General features: G+C 49.6%; 1 protein-coding gene across 2 annotated transcripts; it reads left to right on the forward strand.

Annotated features, from left to right (window-relative positions):
- The first annotated feature begins 3,304 nt into the window (after positions 1–3,304).
- METTL14 (methyltransferase 14, N6-adenosine-methyltransferase non-catalytic subunit) lies at positions 3,305–18,902 on the forward strand. 2 transcript variants are annotated; one of them, XM_066384342.1, is made up of 12 exons: positions 3,424–3,555; positions 4,075–4,164; positions 5,597–5,685; positions 6,351–6,438; positions 7,713–7,793; positions 8,148–8,235; positions 8,847–8,937; positions 10,098–10,239; positions 11,106–11,198; positions 13,232–13,348; positions 14,540–14,750; positions 17,731–18,902. In XM_066384342.1, the coding sequence occupies exons 2-12, from the start codon at positions 4,138–4,140 to the stop codon at positions 18,033–18,035; spliced, it is 1,332 nt and encodes a 443-aa protein (XP_066240439.1). In that variant the 5' UTR covers positions 3,424–3,555; positions 4,075–4,137; the 3' UTR covers positions 18,036–18,902. The 2 variants fall into 2 exon arrangements, with proteins under 2 accessions (XP_066240430.1, XP_066240439.1); XM_066384333.1 differs by lacking the exon at positions 4,075–4,164 and having other exon boundaries at positions 3,305–3,555.
- The last annotated feature ends 2,494 nt before the right edge of the window (positions 18,903–21,396 follow it).

A 21,396-nucleotide genomic window follows, 5' to 3' on the forward strand; every position in this document is an offset into this window, starting at 1 on the left:
GGCATGTTTGGGGAAAAGAGACAAAAACTTGAATACGCCTGGGAGATTGGGCACATTCGCAATGAGGCTGAGCAGGGCTGCAGAGGGTCGTCTGTCGTGCTCAGGGGGTAAGATGTTTTACCCCCTTGAACCTCGGTGCGCGCTGCCCTACATGGCAATCACTTCCCGGATACGGTTACCCAATTAAATCAAACAAACAAAACAATCTCTTTCTGAGGAGAGTGGCCACATTTCCAGTGCTCAGTGGCTAGATATTGGCTAATGCAGGTAGCATATTTCTATCATTATAAAAAGTTCCATGGGACAAGGCTACCCTAACCATTAAAACGTTTTTTGAGTTGGAAATGATGAAATTATAATTTTCTACAAATTTCTAGGAAGAATTTGATAGCTTGGAAAGCAACAGGCCAATTCGAGTATGAATCAGGATATGAATCATCTGGAGGTTGTGGTTACAGAAATCAATGTGTGTGTGTGTGTGTGTGTGTGTGTGTGCGCGCACACACACACATGTGCACGCGTGTTGGCAGCAGGGGAGGAGGTACAGTCCCAGAGTAGAGGTGGAGGCTGAGGGAGAGCTGAGTGCTCCTTACTCAGGAACTGGGTGGACGTGGATCCTATTCTCCGAAATAGGAAATGCTGAAACGGTGGAATAGATTTTTTAAATTTTTTTTGGAGAGGATGGGGGTGAATAGTGAATTTAGGTCTTATCCATTTTAAGTTTGAGAATGTGAGGGACATTCTATTAAAATGTCCAAAAGGCAACTGGATATATAGGTTTGGAGGACTCATTCTCAAGTGGCTTCAGGTGAGATGCATACATTGTTGGATCTCTCAGGACGCCCTTAAAATCAATGCCAAGAAGAGAAATTCCTTTTTCAAACAGTATGAATTATGCATGATATGTGGAGACTTCCCAAGCTTCTTCTCCCTTTCTCCCCACCACACACATTCGCGAGTGGCCCTTCCGTTGCAGTGATGAGCAGATATTACTGATAGGCATGATCAGTACCCTACATGTGTGTGGTATGGTCAGAGTTATAGCCTTGTCTTTGTGCAAACTGGGTTCCAATGGCTTTGTAAATACTCTAAGGTCGCACACCCAGTTGCATCATAACCAGTCCAGGTTCCAGGAAAACAGAAATTATCTAAGGAATTTTGAACGGACAGCATTTATGTTGGAGAACTGTTTGCATGAAAGGCTAAAAGATCAAAAGAAGGGCCGTAAGATTGAGTCAGAAACTCCTAGCTGCAGAAAGTGGCTGCAGTCCTGGAGCCCAGAGAACAGAGAGTGAGGTTGGTATTTATGACCAGAGTTCCAGAGCAAGCTCACGGCTGGGGGCGTCCCCTAAGGGTGGGAAAGGGAAGCCAGGACCACCGGGAGGGGCTGCGCAGCTGGCTCTGGGATTTTGTCAAGGGCACAGCCATTCCCCAGAATGCCTAAAGCCGGAGTGAAAAGAAATGAACAATACTTTCCCCATGTCCCACCTCTGACTCCCTGCCTGCAGCACCTCTTGGCAGAAGGTGACTGGAAGCCACCAGACAAGGCTGGGAAAGTCTAATTTGCAGACGCCCCACCCAACCATCATCTACAGGGCTCAGAGACCACAGGCAAACAACTGCACTTGAGTGGGAACAAAAAACTTTTCTCCTTTAGGTGTTAACTCCATCAAGAAAAATTCCGACTGCTTTGGTCTTTGAACTTTTACGAATGTGATAGTCTCCAGGTGGGGACTATCACAGGGACTGCCATATAAAATGCTCCATAAATGTCACTAAAGAGTTGAGCGAACAAAATGCCTATTCCTGTCATTGATAAATAGTTCAAATCAGTACTCACCTTACATGATTTTAAAGGTAACATTTTAGCTCCTATGCAGTTAGCATTTTCTTTTATAGTGTGGGTAACAAACACTATTTTTCAAGCAGTGCTGCCTTCACTTAAGAGATTTTTAACCTGACCAGGTTGTGGCGCAGTGTATAGAGTGTCAGACTAGGACACAGAGGACCCAGGTTCGAAACTCTGATGTCGCTGGCTTGAAGCCCGGGATCATAGACATGACCCCATGGTCGCTGGCTTGAAGCCCAAGGTTGCTGGCTTGAAACCCAAAGGTCGTTGGCTTGAGCAAGGGGTCACTTGCTCTGCTATAGCCCCCCCCCCCCGTACATACAAGAAAGCACTCAATGAACAACTAAGGTGCCACAACGAAGAATTGATGCTTCTCATCTCTCTCCCTTCCTGTCTGTCCCTATTTGTCTCTCTCTCTGTCTCTGTCTCTCTCACCAAAAAAAAAAAAAAAAAGAGAGAGAGAAAGATTTTTAGAACTCCACCTTTGAAACTGACTTATAGAGCCAGTTCTCTGAGAAACGGTTGATCATTGGGAGAATCTAGTCCTGCCCATGCCGGCCTCGCCTGACTCACCAGGTTTTGATCTGGAAGACTTAATAACACTACTTTCAAAAAATGCAATCCCCAATAGAAGAGTCAAGATGTTATCACCGTGGGTAAGTACCTGCCAGGCTGCCCGTTACACCTGGAGGCATCACCACGTCTCAGTACACTCCCGATACTTTGAATTTGGAAAAGGTGACAAGCGCGGTGGATAAGAGCAGGAACGACCTGAGCCTCGGGTCCTCAAGGCCTCCCCAGGGACACAGGAGGCTCACCACGTCGACCCCCACCCCCAGCAGGTCAATCCGTCTGCGACCCCCGATATTTCCAGCTGAGACAATGGAATGAACACAATAAGGGGGGGCCGCCCGGCCTGGGACCCCCTGTTCTAGCCCCCGCTCACTGCCCGGGAAGGGAGACTCCGTGGACCCTCTCGGGGCGACGCAGGTGTGCAGACGAGCACAGGCAGACGCCGCACCACGCGCCCCGAGGGCAAAGGACTAGACGGGACTCGGTCTCCGCGACGCGCTCCGCCACGGTGCATGCGCCAGGCGCCCCGGCCGGCACCTTATCGCCCCCTGGAGGCCAGTGACCAGCGAAGGTCATTCAGTGAGCGACCCTCCCGGCTTCAAACCTGGCTTCGGGTTGTGCCGTCAGGAAAACACTGCTATCTGGCACTTTTTTAAAAAAAACGTCAGAACTGTGGAATGCACGGAAAGGGGGGATCGACAAGCGGGTCCACACCTTGGAAACAGTGCTGCCGCACCAAGCATGTCTGACGTCCCAGGTTAGACCACAAGCGACCCGCCCGCCGTCGTCGGGCCCCGCCCAGAGCCGGCTCCGCCCACACTGTGGCGTCTCTCATTGGTCAACTTTCTGAGGCGTCAAATTTCCGCGTCTGGAGGAGGCGGGACTTCCGGGATGGAGAGCCAATTCCAGCCGCGTCGGAAATGCTTATTGGAGAAAGGATAAAAGCTACCGGCCGCCTGAAGAGTGCAGGCGATTCTTGTGTTTTCCAGACTCGGAAGGAAAAGCAAACGGAGATTCATCGGCTCATTGCCGGGTTTCCGGGATTGGCGGGGAACGGGCGCTGGGACATGGACAGCCGCTTGCAGGAGATTCGGGAGCGGCAGAAGCTCCGACGACAGCTCCTCGCGCAGCAGGTCGGGGGCGCTGGGGCCCGGTCGCGAGTGCGCGTGCGCGGCCGCCTTCGCCCCTCCCGCCCCTCTCCGTCCGCTGGCCCGACCCTGACCCTGACCCTTGCACCTCCTCCACTTCTTGTTCCTCCGCTCGGCGTCGCGGCCGTGAGGTGACGCCCAGCCGAGGCCCACGGCTGGTCTCCGTACCTGGTGGCGTGGCCACCTGCTGCCGGGCCGGCGCTCGGCGATGGGGATGCAAGCTCGGCTCCCTGGGAATGCATGACCGCCGATCTCGCGCGCGAGTGACGTGTCCCCTCCCTTCCCACGTCTTAAATCCCTCTTTGCCATTTACCGGGGCTTCTGTGTAGTCCACGTCTCACTCTTGAGGTAGCGTGGCTTCCGTGTGACATGGGCTTACAGAAGGTGGGGCGGAGAGACTCTTATCTTAGGACTGTGTTGCAAGTGGCCGGAGTGGAGACTCCTGAGATGCTGCCTCTTGTGTGTTGCAGTCCACTGTGTGCAATGCATCGTTTCCTACCTTAGGCCCCAGTAAGAAATCTCATTGGTTCCTTCACGTACTGATTGAGCGGGTACTATGAGCCAGACATGGACACCGCTGCGGTGGACGTGCAGGTATCAGCAGGACAGATGGTTCTTCCTCCAAGGGAGTTATCTTTCAGTGGGAGGAGAAGTCAACTGACAAAATAATTGAAGTGTACAAATAAAACAATCCCAAGTTGTGATGGAGACTATGAAAGGATATAAATGGAGCGTAAACTAAAGTCAGACATAATCACTGGAAGTTGTAGTAAGTACTGTGATCTGAATGAGGAAAGAAGGTATGAAGAAGAACAAGGAAGGGGCTACTTATTCTGTATACACTGTTCCTGGGGGGCCCTGCCAGGAGATAACCTGCACTCACCTGGGTCTGCAGAGAGGAATCAGTCACAAGAAGGTTAGATTTCATGCCAGCGTTCCCCTGTGGGAAGTAGCCGTGCCTCCTGTGTCAGCAGAATACGGGTCTGAAAGATCTTATGAAACAGCTGAGGTTCCAGGGACGGTAGATACGTGGGAAGAGGTTTATCACTGGAGAAACATGAGGGAGTCGTGCAGGAGGGAGACTGAACAGTGGTGACTGTTTAAGGTAGAGGCCAGGACTTACACCTCTGATGTTTCATTATGCCTGCCCCCTTTCCTGGCTGAAGGTTATGTAAGTGCAGATTTCCTCATGCCGGGCTTGTGCCCAAAAATAGGAGATGGGCCTGACCAGGTGGTGGGACAGTGGACAGAGCATCAGCCTGGGATGCTGAGGACCCAGGTTCGAAACCCCGAGGTCGCCGGTTTGAGCAAGGGATCATAGGCATGACTGCATGGTTGCTGCCTTGGGCCCGAAGGTCGCTAGCTTGAAGCCCAAGGTCACTGTCTTGTTCAAGGGGTCATTGGCTTGGCTGGAGTCCCCCCCCCCCCTTCAAGGCACCTATGAGAAGCAATCAATAAACTAAAGTGCCTCATGAGTTGATGCTTCTCAACTCTCTCCCTTCCTGTCTGTCTCTCTCTCTAAAAGAAATAATAAGTAGGGGATGGCTCCTTGTGGCCTGTCAGTTACAGTTCACACTCCTTGGTGTGGCTCTTAAAGATTGTGAACCGATCCCTCTCAGCGTAGCCTGTCTGTTCAGTGTTGTGCCTTTACACCTGTTGTGTTTGCAAAATTCCCCCAACTGCCAACCAACATTTGCATTACCATTTTTAAGGAATTAGTTATGTTCGATATTGTGCCTGTAATCATATAAACACTTGGCTTAAATAAAAGTTGATAGACTTTTATTAGAGCATGGGAGAATTAAGGGATGCTGTATGAGTTGACGGACATGAAGCGTTGAACATAGTGCTGACCACACAATAAGCAATATGTTAGCTTTTTTTTTTTTTTTGGTTATTGCAACCTTGTTGTTTCATGCTTTATTTACTTTAAGAGAAAGGATTGGCAAAGTTAAGTGTCTGAGTTTCAAATATAGCTAAAAACATGACGTGCCCACTGATGTACTTTCTGGTTTTGTCCTCTCAGCTGGGCGCCGAGAGTGCAGACAGCATCGGTGCTGTGCTGAACAGCAAAGACGAGCAGAGAGAGATCGCCGAGACAAGGGAGACATGCAGGTCGGCCAAGTGGTTCATTTCATTTGGTTTTATCTTTTTACTGACATGTTCATATTGTGCACGGATCATTGTTCTAATAAATAAACCTGGGTATGAAGTGTGTTGTTATGAAAGCACAAGAATAAAGGTTTCAGAACCACTGGTTTTTATCGTTGGTCCATGGGTGATGAAATATTTCTTTTCTGCATATAGTAACTCCTCATACAGTAGTTAGGAAGCAGAATGTTACACTAAGGATTGGCTTATATACCATAAATAGGTAATATTTTTTAAGTTCTTATGAAAAACAGACTTTTCCCTAAAAGTAATAATCACTTGGTAGTTTACAAAGCATTTCAGAATCTTTCAGTATTCCAGTTGCAGATTTGAGCGTTCGTTTTGCTTTAGACAGATTAGAACACTGCCTAATGCAGAAGTTCCTTTCCTGCCACCTGGCCCAGCTACAGCTTACTGTCTCATTTGGTTGCTTCCCCTTAAAGATAAAGTACACAATTACCAATCGGTTGTGTGACTTTTTAGATGATTTATAAACTACGTGACTAGACACTGGTTAATCTGGGAAAATTTGCTTTATTCTCTTTTTATTAACTTATTTAATGCTCTTAATAGATGCACTTATGCATCTTATACATACCTGTCTGCAATACCTCCGTTTTCATTTCCAGGGCTTCCTATGACACCTCTACCCCCAGTGCCAGACGGAAGTGTCAGGATGAAGGAGAGATGGATGAAGACAAAATGGAGGAGTATAAGGCAAGCAGAGAACGGGGCAGTTTTACTGTAGAGAAAAAGTAAATCCTTACAATAATAGTCTTATCCAGGAGAACAGATTTGACAGAAAGTTGAATATCAAAATGTCTAAAACAATTGTCATAAGTGTAACATATGTATGTATAATTGAGCGTATGTATAATCAGTTAAATTAAGACCTTTCTTGTCACTTTCCTCACTTGAACGCCACAGTTGTGGCAATTAGATTTATGATGTACATAAAGCCCTTGGCATAATGCTAGGAAGGACTGAGCAGTACTGCTTTTAAATAACAGTGAAGAGGTAAGTCTATCAGAAGCTTGGGTGATGGAACTGGATTTCAAAAGACTACAGTAGTATCTGTTTCGATTTGTGGTGCTCAGTGTTAACAGTGTAGGGCAGTACAGTTAAAATACTGTGATGACCTGTGGGCTATACAGCAATGTAGAACCATTTCTGAAAGAGGCCCAAGAAAGTAATCCAACTTCTAAATTTGTAATTGTAATACTTAGTTGAAAAGAAACTATTACGATGAAAAACCTATCTCCATTTTTTAAAGTTAATTGATGTACAACTGTATTTAATAGAGAAGAGACTGAATGGTTTTGGTAAGTATCTAGGTAGTTCAATTTTATAAATACCTGTATTTAATAGAGAAGAGACTGAATGGTTTTGGTAAGTATCTAGGTAGTTCAATTTTATAAATACCTGTATTTAATAGAGAAGAGACTGAACGGTTTTGGTAAGTATCTAGGTAGTTCAATTATATAAATACCTAATTTTATGCATACTATTTTGTCTATTGCATTTTGATACATGCTAATGTGTAGCTTAAATATTTGGGATTGTTTTAGGTCAAACTATATAGAGTTCCCAATGTTAGGACATTTTGACCTGTAAAAATAGTTTCATAAGGTTCAATCTAATAGAAATAAAATTGGCCCATTGGTGGTTATATCTTTTGATTCAAGCCACATTCTAACATTTATAGTATTATATTTGAGATGAAATAATTATAGACAGTTTGGTCAACAAAACTAGTTATAGACCATTCATATTGATGAAAGTGAAATGCAAATTTTTATGTTGTGAAAACAACTAGTTAGATATAATGATGAGAAAGCAAAGATGTTAATGTTTGGCTTTAATGATAATTTGAAAAAAATGGAGCATCCACTAGGGAAATAAAATACTTAGGTTGAGTCTTCATCAAGATACTATAATATGTGAACTGTGCGTCCCGTACATAAAATACCTGCTTCCTCTGCTCTTCCCAGGACGAGTTGGAGATGCAGCAGGAGGAGGAGAACCTGCCGTACGAGGAAGAGATTTACAAAGATTCTAGCACTTTCCTGAAGGCACGTTAATAATTTTTGAAATTTTATAACTCTTTGCGTTTCAGCTCTGTTCCTGAAAAGATTTTAAATACCTATTTGTTTTCAAGATTTGTCTTTTTTTAATTATTAAGGAATTACTATGATAAAGATCACTTAAAATTATTCATGGAATAATAGCCTTCTGATACTTGGCTATTCAGGATGAGTTGATATTGTGTTAATGTCTGTAGGTACTGGCCAGAAATACTACCGTTTTAGTCGTGGTGGGTAGATCTATAAATCAAAATATTTTATATGGCCTCATAATAAAAAAAAAGAGTGCAGAATTAGTGTATCAGCATGCATGCTATTTATTTAATTTTGATTTTCCTTTAGGGCACACAGAGTTTAAATCCCCATAACGACTACTGCCAACATTTCGTAGACACTGGACACAGGCCTCAAAACTTCATCAGGGATGTCGGTACGTCAGACGTGTCACGAATGTGCTGTTGCTCACGCTCGCTTACACGCGTGTAATTTACTTATGTTGTGAGTTATTTCTAATTAGAGACTAATTCTAACTGGACTTGTTCTGGGATTTGTCACAGGCATAGCCCGTTAATTTAAGTTCAGCAGTATTTTATCTCTGTTTTGTTTTGTTTTTTCTCTTCCTTTACCTGATTAAGGAAAGAAAGACTTCCACTATGTTCTTTAGGAGATTTTTTTTTTTATCCAAAAGAAAGAGGGGTGGGGGAGAGCAGAAGAGAAAGGAGTTGTTTCTCCCTTTCCCAAGGAGGGAGTGGTTAGACCTGGTGCTCTGAGCAGGTTACTTACCATACTAAATATGGGAAATCAGACAATTTGGTGACTCGCACTTGTCTTTGGAACATCTGGATTTGTACCTGCCTGTGGAGTGAGGATCTTTAGATAGGAAATATGTGTATGAAATGTTTACAAATACTCAAAATTATCTTTCTTAAAAGAACGTGAGAGTCAAGGGAGGTGTGTGTTGTTTTTCTGAGAGGGCTCATAACCAGTGAGCTCTGGGGCGTTGACTCAAGTGTCTGAGATCTGGGATGACTGTCTCCTCAGGTTTGGCCGACCGATTTGAGGAGTACCCTAAGCTGAGAGAGCTCATCAGGTTGAAGGACGAGTTAATAGCGAGATCTAACACTCCTCCCATGTAAGCGTCTTTTTAATACTACTTTTTGTTTCGACCTCAGTCTTTATATCTGGTAACCCTTCTGTTCAAGTTGTTCAGCACATATATATATATATATGTTAGACTAACACAAGTGTGTATTTCTCCTTTATAATAAGACGCGTTAGTTTGAAACTAGTGCTGTGTACACAGTAGGTGCTCATTTAATGTGCTTTTAGTTTTTCAGATAGTTTGCTTAAAGTGTCTTCAAATACTTTTTTCTTAGAAAATCATATTATTGTGTTCTTGAGTTTATTTAAAATGTTTTTCAATAGCTTTTCTTCTCAAAAAGTTATTGAAGGATGTTTAGAAAACTTAGATGAAGGGAAAGAGGGAAAAGAAGTAATTACAGCTCAGCCCTCAGAGCCGCTCCTCTTCTCAGTCTCCTTCACCCACAGGGTGATGGTGACGCCTGCCTGGAAATGCCTGTGTGTCTCTGAAACTGGAGAGTCTGTTCCACATTGTTTGCTTTGAACATTTTTTAACAGTTGGCTGAGATGTATCCTGTTAATGATTAGAACAACCACAAAGATGTCTGAATATGTGGGGAAAATATTAGCAGTCTCTAATATTTATCCTATTTTAAAAGGCTCCTACAATTAAAGTATTTTATATTTAAATATTTTACATTCAAAGTACTTTCGTACTATATGGAAATAACCTTTCCATGAAGGCTACTGATAATTTATTCTAGGTGGCCAGAAAAGACTATTAATATATTTTTTAAAAAGAAAGAGAGAGAAAGAAAAAAAAAAAGAAAAAGAGAAAGAAAAATTTAGAAACTATTTTTCAGAGGGAGAAATATAAAGTTTACAGAGAAATTGCTTTTCTAAACTGAACGGTTGAGAGGAAAGGTAGCGTGGTGTCCCTTAGAGTGCTCAGGTGACGGTGGAGAGGGCCCGGGAGAGTGACAGCTGAGCCTGGGTCTCCCAGTACAGAGAGAGAAGGGCCTATGCTGGGCGTGTGGGGAGCAGGCCTGGTGCACGTCCTGCAGGAGCACGCGGGCGTCTCGGGGCTGAGCAATGGTGCCCTCCGAGGGGCGGCATTCAGTACCGCGCTGGGGCTGCCTTGTGGTAGACGAGGACGCGCCCCCCACGGGGCATCTGAAAATCCCGTCCCGCCTTCCCCACGCTGCTCCCCAGGTACCTGCAGGCCGACATGGAAGCTTTCGACATCAGAGAGCTGACGCCCAAGTTCGACGTCATCCTGCTGGAACCGCCCCTGGAGGAGTACTACAGAGAGACCGGCATCACCGCCAATGAGAAGTGCTGGACGTGGGATGACGTAAGTGGCCGTGCCTCCCGGGCCACTGCCTGGCTCTCAGACAGTAAAGACGCTCAGTGTCGCCGTCTTCTCCAGTGTCCTAAGTGTCCTAAGTGCAGTTACGGTGCGTGGTGGCTGAAGGCCTGGGTGCACGACCCATGTTGCAGTGTGTTCATAGGCGGGAGCCACCAGGCAGGGAGTCAGCAGTCTGTAGAAGACACACAGGCCCAGTCTTGGGGTGCTTGGGGTGCTTGGTGTGCCCCGAGAGAGGTCCGAGGTCATCAGGACGACCAATGGCTCACTCTGCACGTGCTCAGAGCATAAGTGTGCACGTAAAACACAGCTTCTCTCTAAGGAGCCGTGATGGATAAGGAGGGTAGTAATTTCATTATAAAGTAATAGCAATAAGGTTATGTTTTCCTAAATACAATTAAGCATGTTGATAACTTTAATTAGTTACAAAAAGGTAAGTTTTTATCATCAGTAACAAAAAAAAATACCTACTGAGCGCCACTCTGGGCCAGTCAACCGCTGCAGGCAGAGATGCAGAAGGAAACAGACAGATGTCACCCCTAACATTGGGGTAGTTCAACCTGTTTTCACTTCAGTTTCTTTTTCTGTGGGTGGTAAAAGTTCTCAAGCTGTATCTCCTAAAATTCTGTAAACACAGCTTCCTGCAGCCTCTTTCATATAAACTTTAGTGTGTGTGTGTGTGTGTGGTCTTGATGTAGAATCAGGAAAGAACAGTGGAACAGAAAGTGTTAAGGGTAAACCTGATTCCCATTCTGTCCCTAATGAAAATGGGGCATTGAAAGGCCGCGCGGACCAGAACCCTGGGAGACCGTGGCAGCTGCTTCCAGGCTGAGCATGCTCTCGTCTTCCCACAGATCATGAAGCTAGAGATCGACGAGATCGCCGCACCACGCTCCTTCCTCTTCCTCTGGTGCGGGTCCGGGGAGGGGCTGGACCTCGGCCGAGTGGTAAGTGGTGTTTCTAATGTCCATTTTTACATTTGTAAGAACAAAAAATAATACTGCATAAAACGTTTTAAGGTTCATGTTTTGTCTCGTTTCTTTAATGGTACTAAAACATGAAGAAGAGCTCCTCAGAGAAGAACGTAAGAAAGGCAGTACCCACCCTCAGTTAACCGGTGCCCGGGGTGAGCAAACCCAAGTGAGAGTTATTGCAGGTACAGGAGACCGGCTTAGACATGCAACACTGGAACTTCCACCTGAAAAACAAGCTTCCCAGTGTCATTCACTGCTGCTCCCCAGTAGCTAAAAAGTGCTATTCCGAATCCCATCACCTCCTGAACTTGAAATGGAAGGCAGATTGAATCGGAAAACAAGCACAGCGTCTGGAGTACGCAGTTTGAGTGAGTGAATGAGAGGGACAAGGTCATAACACCTCAGTGTTTCTAAGTACCTTGTATTTAACTGTATCATCAGAACCTCCTTTTGTGTGATTGGAATGTTTTAGATTTCTCAGACTTTTTCATCCAGGAATAGTGGACCGAGGTGGTTAGGTGTCAGGACCCTCCAGGGTCTCAGCTCTGCTGTCCAGCAGCGGAACTCTGGTGAGGAAACTCTTCCTCGTGGGTTTCAGCCTCACACTTGTTTGTGGGGACACCTTCCATTTTTAGAACGTAGTCCTTGTTAAATAACAGGTGACCTCAATGCTGGTGATTTTAGGAGGTGTCCATTTGACAGGTGAAGAATTTTAGTGGGATTATATTGAAATAAACTTGTGCTTAACTCCTGAAATTTTACAGTTCCTTCATATTCTTTGTGTATAACTAGCAAGTTTGAGGCTGGTGGGTAATACCGTTGCTTCTGTCACTCACTGACTCCGAAGCAAGACCCCTGCACGGGGGGGTGGGGGGGGTAGCCCGTGTTGTGCCAGCCTCTCCCCAGACGCCCTGGACAAGCTTCGGAAACACACACAGTGCAGTGCAGGCCTGGTAGGCATCACAGCATTTACGCCTCAGCTCCCACATCTGGGGAGGCATTAGGAGGTTTTGTCCCATTTGTTGACTAGTACTTGATCATGTTGGTGAAAGCAGATTTGGGGCAGAAATGACAGAAAGAATTCAGCATGAGGAGCAGCTGGAGCTTTGGTGCTGGTCGGGGTATGTGGGATTTTGGCCATCGTGAAATTTGAGGAGTGTCGGGGCAGAACAGACCTGGCGACAGGAGCAGATTCTGAGCTGGATTTCTGAGGTGCTAAACTAAAAATTCAGGTTTCATTTGGAGCACACCCCCCTTTTCATGACAGGAGCCTCCCCGAGCGGTGCGTGTGCTGTGCTCACCTGCATCTTTGGGTCCAGGACCGTACTGCACAGTGTGCTCTGAAGAGAGCCCGGGTCAAAGCTGCGTCCAGCGTCCTGACCCCAGTTGCTGGCCCGCACCTGCACATGACGGCCCTGGGCACTCCTGCCCCATGCGCTGGTGCTGAGCTGAAGGTCATGTGCAACAGATTCTCAGATGCTAGGTTCATGTCTCAGAGGGTACGAAGATGGAAGTAAAGTGTTACCCAAGAAAGACATGTACGTAATAATTTTAGGTCTTTGAAGTTTTTGAAGTGTAGTATTAGATAACATTTTATAAAACTCATTTGGAAAGAACATTTTCAACAATTTTTGGCTTTGTCAGTGGATAGAAAAATGAGGTGGTGGGAATCAAATTATCTGTTGAGTTATTTGTGATTAAAGAGGGGCTGAGTTATTTGATGTCAAGGGATGGTGGTACTAAAGAACTGGATATTATGTAACCCTTTGCATGTTTCACTCTTGAACTGTTTATGTGTCAGTATCTAAGAGCTACGTGTGTATCCTGTATAATGGCTGTATAGTTGAAGACTAGAATTCTGTTTTTCTGTATCTGCACTGAAACAAAGTTCCTCTGAAACCTTGGAACTTAGTGTCTCAAGCCTCTGAGATGTTTTAAAATGCTGGGTATTTTAACTATTGTTTATTTCTATTAACTAAGGATTTTTTTCAAAATTTGGTTTCCAGTGTTTACGCAAGTGGGGTTACAGGAGATGTGAAGATATTTGTTGGATTAAAACCAATAAAAACAATCCTGGGAAGACGAAGACTTTAGACCCAAAGGCTGTCTTCCAGCGGACAAAGGTACCGCCCTGCTGTCTGCTTGTCTGTTTTTATGATGTTCTTTCAAATAACTGCCATTGTTTTACAAGTGACCGTGTACTGTTTACTTATAGAATACATCCAGGTAGATTTCCTCTTTGAAGTATAACTGACTTAGACTACTGTATTAGTTTCAGGTGTAAGCATGGTGATTTGATATTTGTAGACGTTGCAGAGCAATCACCACCACACGTCTGCTTGCCTCTGTCTCCGTAGAGTTATTAGAGCACTGTTGACCAGAGTCTCCAGTGCTGTTCAGTACTGACCCGTGACTGACCTATCTCATGGCCGGAAGTTTGCATTCCTGAGTCACCTTTCACTCATCTCGCCAGTGTCCACCCTCCCTCTGGCGAGCACTGCTCTGTCTGAGTCTGTTTCTGCTTTGTTATGTTGTGTTTACATTCTTCACATAAGTGGTATCATGTAGTTAGCTTTCTCTATTGATTTATTTCACTTAGCTTACGACCTTCCAGGCTCATCCATGTTGTTGCAAATGGGAAGATTGTTACCTTTTTTCTGGCTGAGTAATAGTCTATCCTGCATGTGCCACATGTCAGTCTTGAACAGTTTTGTCCTCCAGTAACTCACTCTGTAGGAGCCACTGGTGGGAGATGTTTCTCATTAAGTCTCTCCGACTGGAAGTTCCTCTGAAGGGAACCTGAACCACCCGTGTTGCTCTTGCCTCATGGGATCCAGTGAGAGATCGCTTTGTTTAATCCATACCCCTGCCATCCAGATTAAATAGAGAAGGTCTAAAAACAAAAGAAAACGGCTATATCCATGCCTAGAGTCCCCTCCCCATATTCAAAGGCTTACACCTTGTGTATAGTTTTGATCTTGGATATGTGGCCCAGTGCCACATCATTTTAAGATTCAAAGGTCAAGTTCTGTGTTTCCACGTTATTGAAAACAGGTCATGATTAACTGTTGCAGAGGAAAAGGCCTCCGTGGTCGCTGGCTGGGTTCTGAGTTCTGGGAAGCGGCGGCCCAAGCCCAGTGCCCTGTCTGCCCTGCCAGTTCCCGCACCCAGAAATTCGGGCTGTCCTGTGTGCTGCCACAGAGCTGTATCCCCAAGGTTACGGGCAGCAAAGGCTATGTGGGGCTGGGGACCTCAGAAACAGCGTTACGAGCTGTTAGGGGTGTGAGTCACCGTCTCCTCTGGCTGTCACGCAGGAGCACTGCCTCATGGGGATCAAAGGGACTGTGAAGCGCAGCACGGATGGGGACTTCATCCACGCCAACGTCGACATTGACTTGATCATCACAGAGGAGCCTGAGATCGGCAACATAGAAAAGCCCGTGGAGATTTTCCACATCATTGAGCATTTCTGTCTCGGGAGAAGACGCCTGCACCTCTTTGGACGAGATAGCACTATTCGCCCAGGTAGGACCTCGGCCACCAAAAAGAACGCGGAGCTCCTCGGGGCAGTGTGGGAAATGCGACACGGTGCTGGGCACAGTGAGGCTCCTGCAAGTGTGCGGCTCGTCCCGTGTCCCCCGTCACTACTGGTCTGAGACATCCCCACCCCCTGCCACTTCCCAGTCATGTGCTCTCTTGTTTCTTCACATCACTTGCCTCTGTTCTCACTTTCTATTACAGATTTTCTATTGACTGAGGTTAGAGAGAGAGGAGGGTGGGGGGATGAGAAGTAGTTGCTTCACTGTAGCTGTTCATTGATTGCTTGACCCTATGTGCCTTGACCAGCCAAGCCCAGGGTTTCCAACTAACACCCTGTGTTCCAGGCCGGCTCTGTCCACTGTGCCGCCACACATCAGTGTTTTACAGCCACTGGTTTGTGGACTGGTCCGCCAGAGATTTCATGCCAGTCCGCAAAAGAGTTAACTGCCTGATGTTGTATGTAGATTACAGGCCCATGACCTTAGGCAGATTCACGTGTGCACAGGGTGATTTCCGCCACAGCAGTCCCCAAAATAATTCTATCTTCACTGGTCCCCAAGTATGAAAAGGTTGGAAACCACTGACCTCCATCACTGAAGAGGAGGCTCGTTGGCTGTACGTGTGGTCAGTCTGCGTGCAGAGGTTGACCACACCCTTCCTTCTGGCCAGCATCCAGCTCACTGGGGAACTGGTGTGGAAGAAAGGGATGTGTACGTCCTGAACAGCCCTGCAAAACACAGCACACGTCTGGGAAACACGGACTTGGCTTTATCAGAGCCTTACCCACCGGCCTCTTTCCTCATGTGTGCTGGTGCTGTCTTTTCAGAGCTTGACTAATTCAGTCTAGTGTGAATTCACTTTTTAAAAACCACCACCCAATTCCTCGCTGTGGCACATTCTGCACACTGTTTCCTGTTAGCGAGGAAGGAAGCCCTGCCTGGAGGCTGCAGGCAGTGGGTGTCCACGTCAGTGAGAAGAGGAGCTTCTGAGAGGCCCTCATTGGTTGGGGTTAAATCCTCCAATGCCCTTCCTCCTCTGGGGGCTAGCTCAGTGCACCCCCTGGACTTTAGGACACCATCCATCATTGCTTTAGAGGGTGGACGTGCGGTGTCAGCCCACGGAAGCCAGGCCTGGTTAGTGTCCTTGGTCCCAGCATCCCTACAGAAAGTGTGATAAACTCACGTGGTGAGTGTGTGGGCCGGAGGGGGGTCCCTTGCAGTCTACTGCACAGAGGTTAGCATGTTTGACTAAGGTGAGACGTGTGGCGTGGATGAGACCCTGTGAGTTACTGCTACATTTCTGAGTTCCTTCCTGCCGCTTGTCTGTGTGTGTTCTGTGACAGCACATACCTGACCAAAGCCAGCCAAGGGAGCAAGTCAGATGCCCAGGCCCGGCATCCGGGAGAGCGTGCGGAGCGCCATGTTCCCCAGGACGTCTGCCGACGTCAGGGAGGGCACAGTGTTGTGCCTGGGCTGTTCCTTCAGGTGTCACAGAGCGCACTGCATCCATGTGCTTAGACAGTGGGGACTTTCTAGACATCACTGCACAGAAGCAGCCACTCCACTTGAGTGCAGGGAAGTATCTTGCGTTCTGTATCCTTTTATGATGGATCTAATGTTCTGAGAGATGCCTTCAGGGCAGAGGGGAGAAATACAATTTCTCAGATGGAGACCCCAGTCCTTAGAGATGACGTGACCGGCCCTGAAGGACCCGGGCTCCTGTCGCACTCCAGAGGCTTGTTCCCAGTGCCCTCCAAAGCATGTCACAAGAGGCATGGCAGCGGAACCCCAGAGTACCATATGCATTCACCTTTCACTGTGGTTACTCCCTTTTCAGTTGTAGTCCAGTCAACAAGTACCCTTTCCATCAGCACCGCCGTCCCCAGTGTGGTGGGCAGCAGGCCCCACCCTGTGGAGCTTGTGCACGGGCATCCTGAGGGAGAGGACTGTCACTGCACAGGAGGTGTCCGCGTGGACTGCATGTGGGGGCGCTGTCAGCAGGACGCAGACGGGCATGGACGCAGTCACCGCAGGGGGGCATGGCTCTGCTCACAGCAGCTGTCATGACCTGTGGTTGGAAGGCTGGCTCTGGCCTCATAAACCACCTGAGATGCCATACTTGGACCTGTCTGGAAAGCCCCAGCAGGCTGCACGGAAAAGTGGCGTGTCTGAGGCGGCCCCCGTTGAGAGGGGAGAGGCTGGGCAGCAGTGCAGTATACCTGTCTGTCTGTCGCATGTGGAGGGCCTAACCGAGCAGAAGGTGGCAGTAGAAGTGGAAGAAGGGAATGTGAAGCAGCGTGGGCTGGGGCAGTCTGGGGCCCGGCTGGGCTGGTGTGCATGGGGAGCAGCGTGGGCCGGGGCAGCCTGGGGCCCGGCTGGGCTGGGCCGGTATGCGTGGGGAGCAGCGTGGGCCGGGGCAGCCTGGGGCCCGGCTGGGCTGGGCTGGTATGTGTGGGGAGCAGCGTGGGCCGGGGCAGTCTGGGGACTGGCTGGGCCGGTGTGCGTGGGGAGCAGCGTGGGCCTGGGCAGTCTGGGGACTGGCTGGGCCGGTGTGCGTGGGGAGCAGCGTGGGCCGGGCAGTCTGGGGCCCGGCTGGGCTGGGCTGGTGGGCATGGAGAGCAGCGGGAAGGGTGGGTTCCAGGATTTTAATTGGAAAACGGTACCATTTCCACTGGGAGGAAGGTTTATGAAACGTAATGTTCAGTGAGCCCAGACTCGTGTGGCGCACCAGGTTTGCTTTCTGAACGCTTGTCTCGGGGAGCGGGCAGCAAGAGTGGGGATAGGAGGAGGGCATGCTCCACAGTCCAGGCTGAGAAGGAACAGGGACAGTGTGGCCTTCATGACGAAGGGCCGTGCTTCTGTAGAAAGATGGGTGTCGGGGGAGTGAGAGGGATGTCCGGGAGGATGGATTGGAGAGTGAGATGGCTCCCACAGGATCAGGGTCACCTCTGTCCCCTCCATTGCAGGCTGGCTGACAGTGGGGCCGACGCTGACCAACAGTAACTACAACGCAGAGACGTACGCGTCCTACTTCAGCGCCCCCAATTCCTACCTGACTGGCTGCACAGAGGAGATCGAGAGACTGCGACCCAAGTCGCCCCCTCCCAAATCTAAGTCTGATCGGGGAGGCGGGGCTCCCCGCGGCGGAGGACGAGGGGGGACTTCCGCCGGCCGAGGACGAGAGCGGAACCGATCTAACTTCCGTGGGGAGAGGGGCGGCTTCCGAGGGGGTCGCGGGGGGACACACAGGGGCAGCTTCCCGCCACGCTAGTGCTCCAGACCCGGTGCCGCTGGCCCTCTGTCCTCCCCCACTGCGGCTTGGATGCCGTGGAGACTTGTGTCACCTCAGCCCCAGCCCACACTGCTTCAGCCGGCCTCCCTGTGGCGGTCACTGTCCGGTTTCCCAGGACAGACCCTCACCTGCCTTCTCCTGTGCATGGGACCATACAGCTCAGAGCGCGTACCTCCCCATGCACAGGCTCTGTCCTGGTACATAAGCTCCTGCTTCTCAGAATGGCGGGCGGGAACAGAGAAAGACCCCATTGGGAGTCTCAGAGCCTCCGGCGGCTGCTGTCACAACCATGGGAGACTGTCTGGAGCCTCCACGGAACACAGTGGGACCGAAGGCAAGCTGCTGGTAGGGGTCTGACATCTTAATGGCACAAAAGAGAAATTTTTTTTTTCTATTTTTTAAACCTTAAACGCAGATGTAATGCAGCTACAGAAGAACAAGCTGAAATGTGCTAGGGCAGGCGCCCCAGCGCCCCAGCACTGGGCGGGAAGAGGATGCTGGCCACATCCTGCCCTGGTCCCTCACAGCGAACCGGCCAGGCTCTGGGGCCTGGGTGGACTCGCCAACACTGACCTTCCATGCGTGGCCCTCAGCCCACGAGTAATGGCGGCAGCGCAGTGCCTGGGCCCCAAGGCGCCTGGCTCAGACGTGTGGGGAATGGCTGCGGCCTTGGTCACAGGCCCGCGGGCACTGGTGCTCAGGAACAGCGTGGCAGAGCAGGTGGGGGGTTCTCTCTGTGCTGTAACTCCTGCTCTCCGAGAACTTCGTGAATGAAATGCCATTATTGTTCTTGATACATATTTTTTATTTTGTGAATGATTTTCTAATGAAACGTGAAACCTCTGACCTTTGGGCGGATGTCTTCTCTTGTCGGAGCCGCCGCTGCCCCGGTGGGGGGCGGGCCGACCCGAGATGCTGGTCCTCTGGGTGGTGCCCGTGGCGCCCAGGCTGCGGCCTCCCTGCTCGTTCAGTCCCTGTGGGCAGGGCATTCCCACCAGCGACTCATTCTGAGGGTAAGGATTGCGTTAGCAATGGGGTCGGGACCCATGGAGCCTGCCAACTCAACTCGAGCTTGCTCTGCCACCTGTCCTGCGCATCACGCCTAACGCCGCCTGTCTGTCTCACAGTGCAGTTTCAGCCTCAGCCATTGTCTATAATAGATTATCTAGGGGTGACCTGGGGGTGAAGAAGATGGAGAGACGTCCAGCTGCCCAGTGCAGTCCTCAGAAATCCCAGCTAGGAAGTGCCCGGTGCTAGAAGCAGAACCCGTGATAATCTTCGCCCAGGGCCCAGCCAGGGGACACTGCTTTGCCCGAGTACCTGGCCCAGTCACCTGGGGGGTGGGGGTGTCCCACCCAGTATCTGACAGCCAGGGACAGGGACGGCCTCTCCGCAGGTGGGCAGTTAAAGGGAGCCACAGCCCACCCATTACACTTAGAGCAAGGATGAGCAGGCGCTGGAAGGGACGCGAGGCCCGCCTGTCCATGGCAGCAGAACAGGACATTGCTGGAAGGGGCTGGCACTACCCGACAGCCCCCCGTCAGTCAGGGTCACAGCACCATGGTTCCCGTCCAGTCTCCTCGCTGAGGACAGTTTCCTGTGAACGTACAGTCAGTGCTCTAACCTTTCAACTCTGGTCAGGGTACATTTCATGTTGATTTTCACAGAATTATCCAGGAATCACCAAAAGTGGCTTTCCTACTGACTCGTTGGGCTTGGGCTGGAGGTGGGTCTTTCTGGAAGAACTGGCCTCCTGTCTCCGTTCTGAGATAGGCATCCCTGACGTTACCATCTGTGCAGTTGTCGCCACTCTGGGCCACATGGGGGTGTATTCTCAGTGTTAACACCTCTCCTGGCACCCACATCCTCCAGACGGAACACCTCTCCTGGCACCCACGTCCTCCAGACGGGGGACCGGGGGGGTCCCCAGCATGCACTGTGTAGACAGAAAGGGGAGGACCTGCAGGCTGGTGCACATCATGGGCAGGGGCGGGGAGGAATACCAGACCCAAACTCCCCTGAGACCATGAGACCATGGAGACGTGGGCCAGGGTGCAGAGTGGCCCCCGTGGACGGCACTGAGGGGGAGGCGTCAGGATGGAGGTCAGGCGCAGAGTTGGGCATGGCAGCCACATGGCATCCACAGCTGGAATGGACCAGTGCCGTGGTGGCGTACTGCTCAGGTACATCGATACAACAGTGCCTCCTGCAGGTCCTGAGCACATACAGGGGGCAGCTTCGACTGCCCACCCCTTCCTCTGCAGCAAAGTGAGCGCTGGGCCAGTCGCTTACATGTGGACAGAGTCGTGGACAGAGCGTGGGGTGAGCACCAAGACTGCCGAGACCCGTCTCCCGGCTGCCATGGGAGTGAAGGCTTCCATGCTGCTGGCGTGCTTGCTACCTGTCGTCATTGACTGTGTTCTGGTTAGTCACAGCAGCTCACTGGGAGCTGTAGTGTTCTCTCCTGGGTTCAGTAGTGAGACGTGGTCTTTGAAGCACACAGTTCCACATCGGTGTGACAGTCGTTACTGACCTGACAGAATGATGGCCTGTTGGGGTTCATGCTAACTAGTCCTCTTTGATCTGAACACTGCTCGTTTTTGTGAGCTGTTGAAAACATCAGCAGGCCCTTTCTTAGAACCATCCTGTGATCTCGGGGGGCCATGTAGGACTTGGCATTATGCCATCTTTGATTCAGCGTGGGTATTGAGTGAATGTCGTCAATTTTGAAGCTATAAATCTAGGACTCCCAGGAAAGAGCTGCTTCAGTAGACCGGGCCCCTAAGTTCCCTGCCTCTCCCGCCCTCAAGGCCTGCACCGTTCCCTCTGATGTGGACACTGCTAGCCACAGCGCAGAGAACCACCCATCGAGTGGAGACACTCCAGCAAACCCTCCTCCCAGAGTGGACAGCACGTTGACCAGTGGGTGTATGTGGTATAGCTCTTGCCCCTGGAACTGGAGAGGTGCTGATAAACACGAAGTTGGTGAGGTGGGCTTTTCCGGAACCACGGCCACACGGAGCACCGGGACGCGCAGTGCAGCGTGCCCAGGGAGCCAGCACACGTACGGGTCAGTGGAGGGGCCGTGAGTCTGCTCTGGGGCACAGCAATCTCATTTTGTGTCCACAGTCCCCTCTCTCCCTCTCTCCCATTTATCGTGCCTGCTGTTTTCCCTCTGGGATGCTTTTCTCTGCTCCTCTAAGAAAACCGGAGCAGTCCAGAGCGTCTTACTGAACAGCTGGACTTGACGTCAGGGCTGTGCGGACCTGGATGTGGGGACAGGAGAGCTCACCCTGGGGCAGGTGGAACTCACTGCTCCGCTCCAGCTAAGGGTCACCAC

The sequence above is a fragment of the Saccopteryx leptura genome, chromosome 1 (genome assembly GCF_036850995.1).
Source record: "Saccopteryx leptura isolate mSacLep1 chromosome 1, mSacLep1_pri_phased_curated, whole genome shotgun sequence".
NCBI lineage: Eukaryota > Metazoa > Chordata > Mammalia > Chiroptera > Emballonuridae > Saccopteryx > Saccopteryx leptura.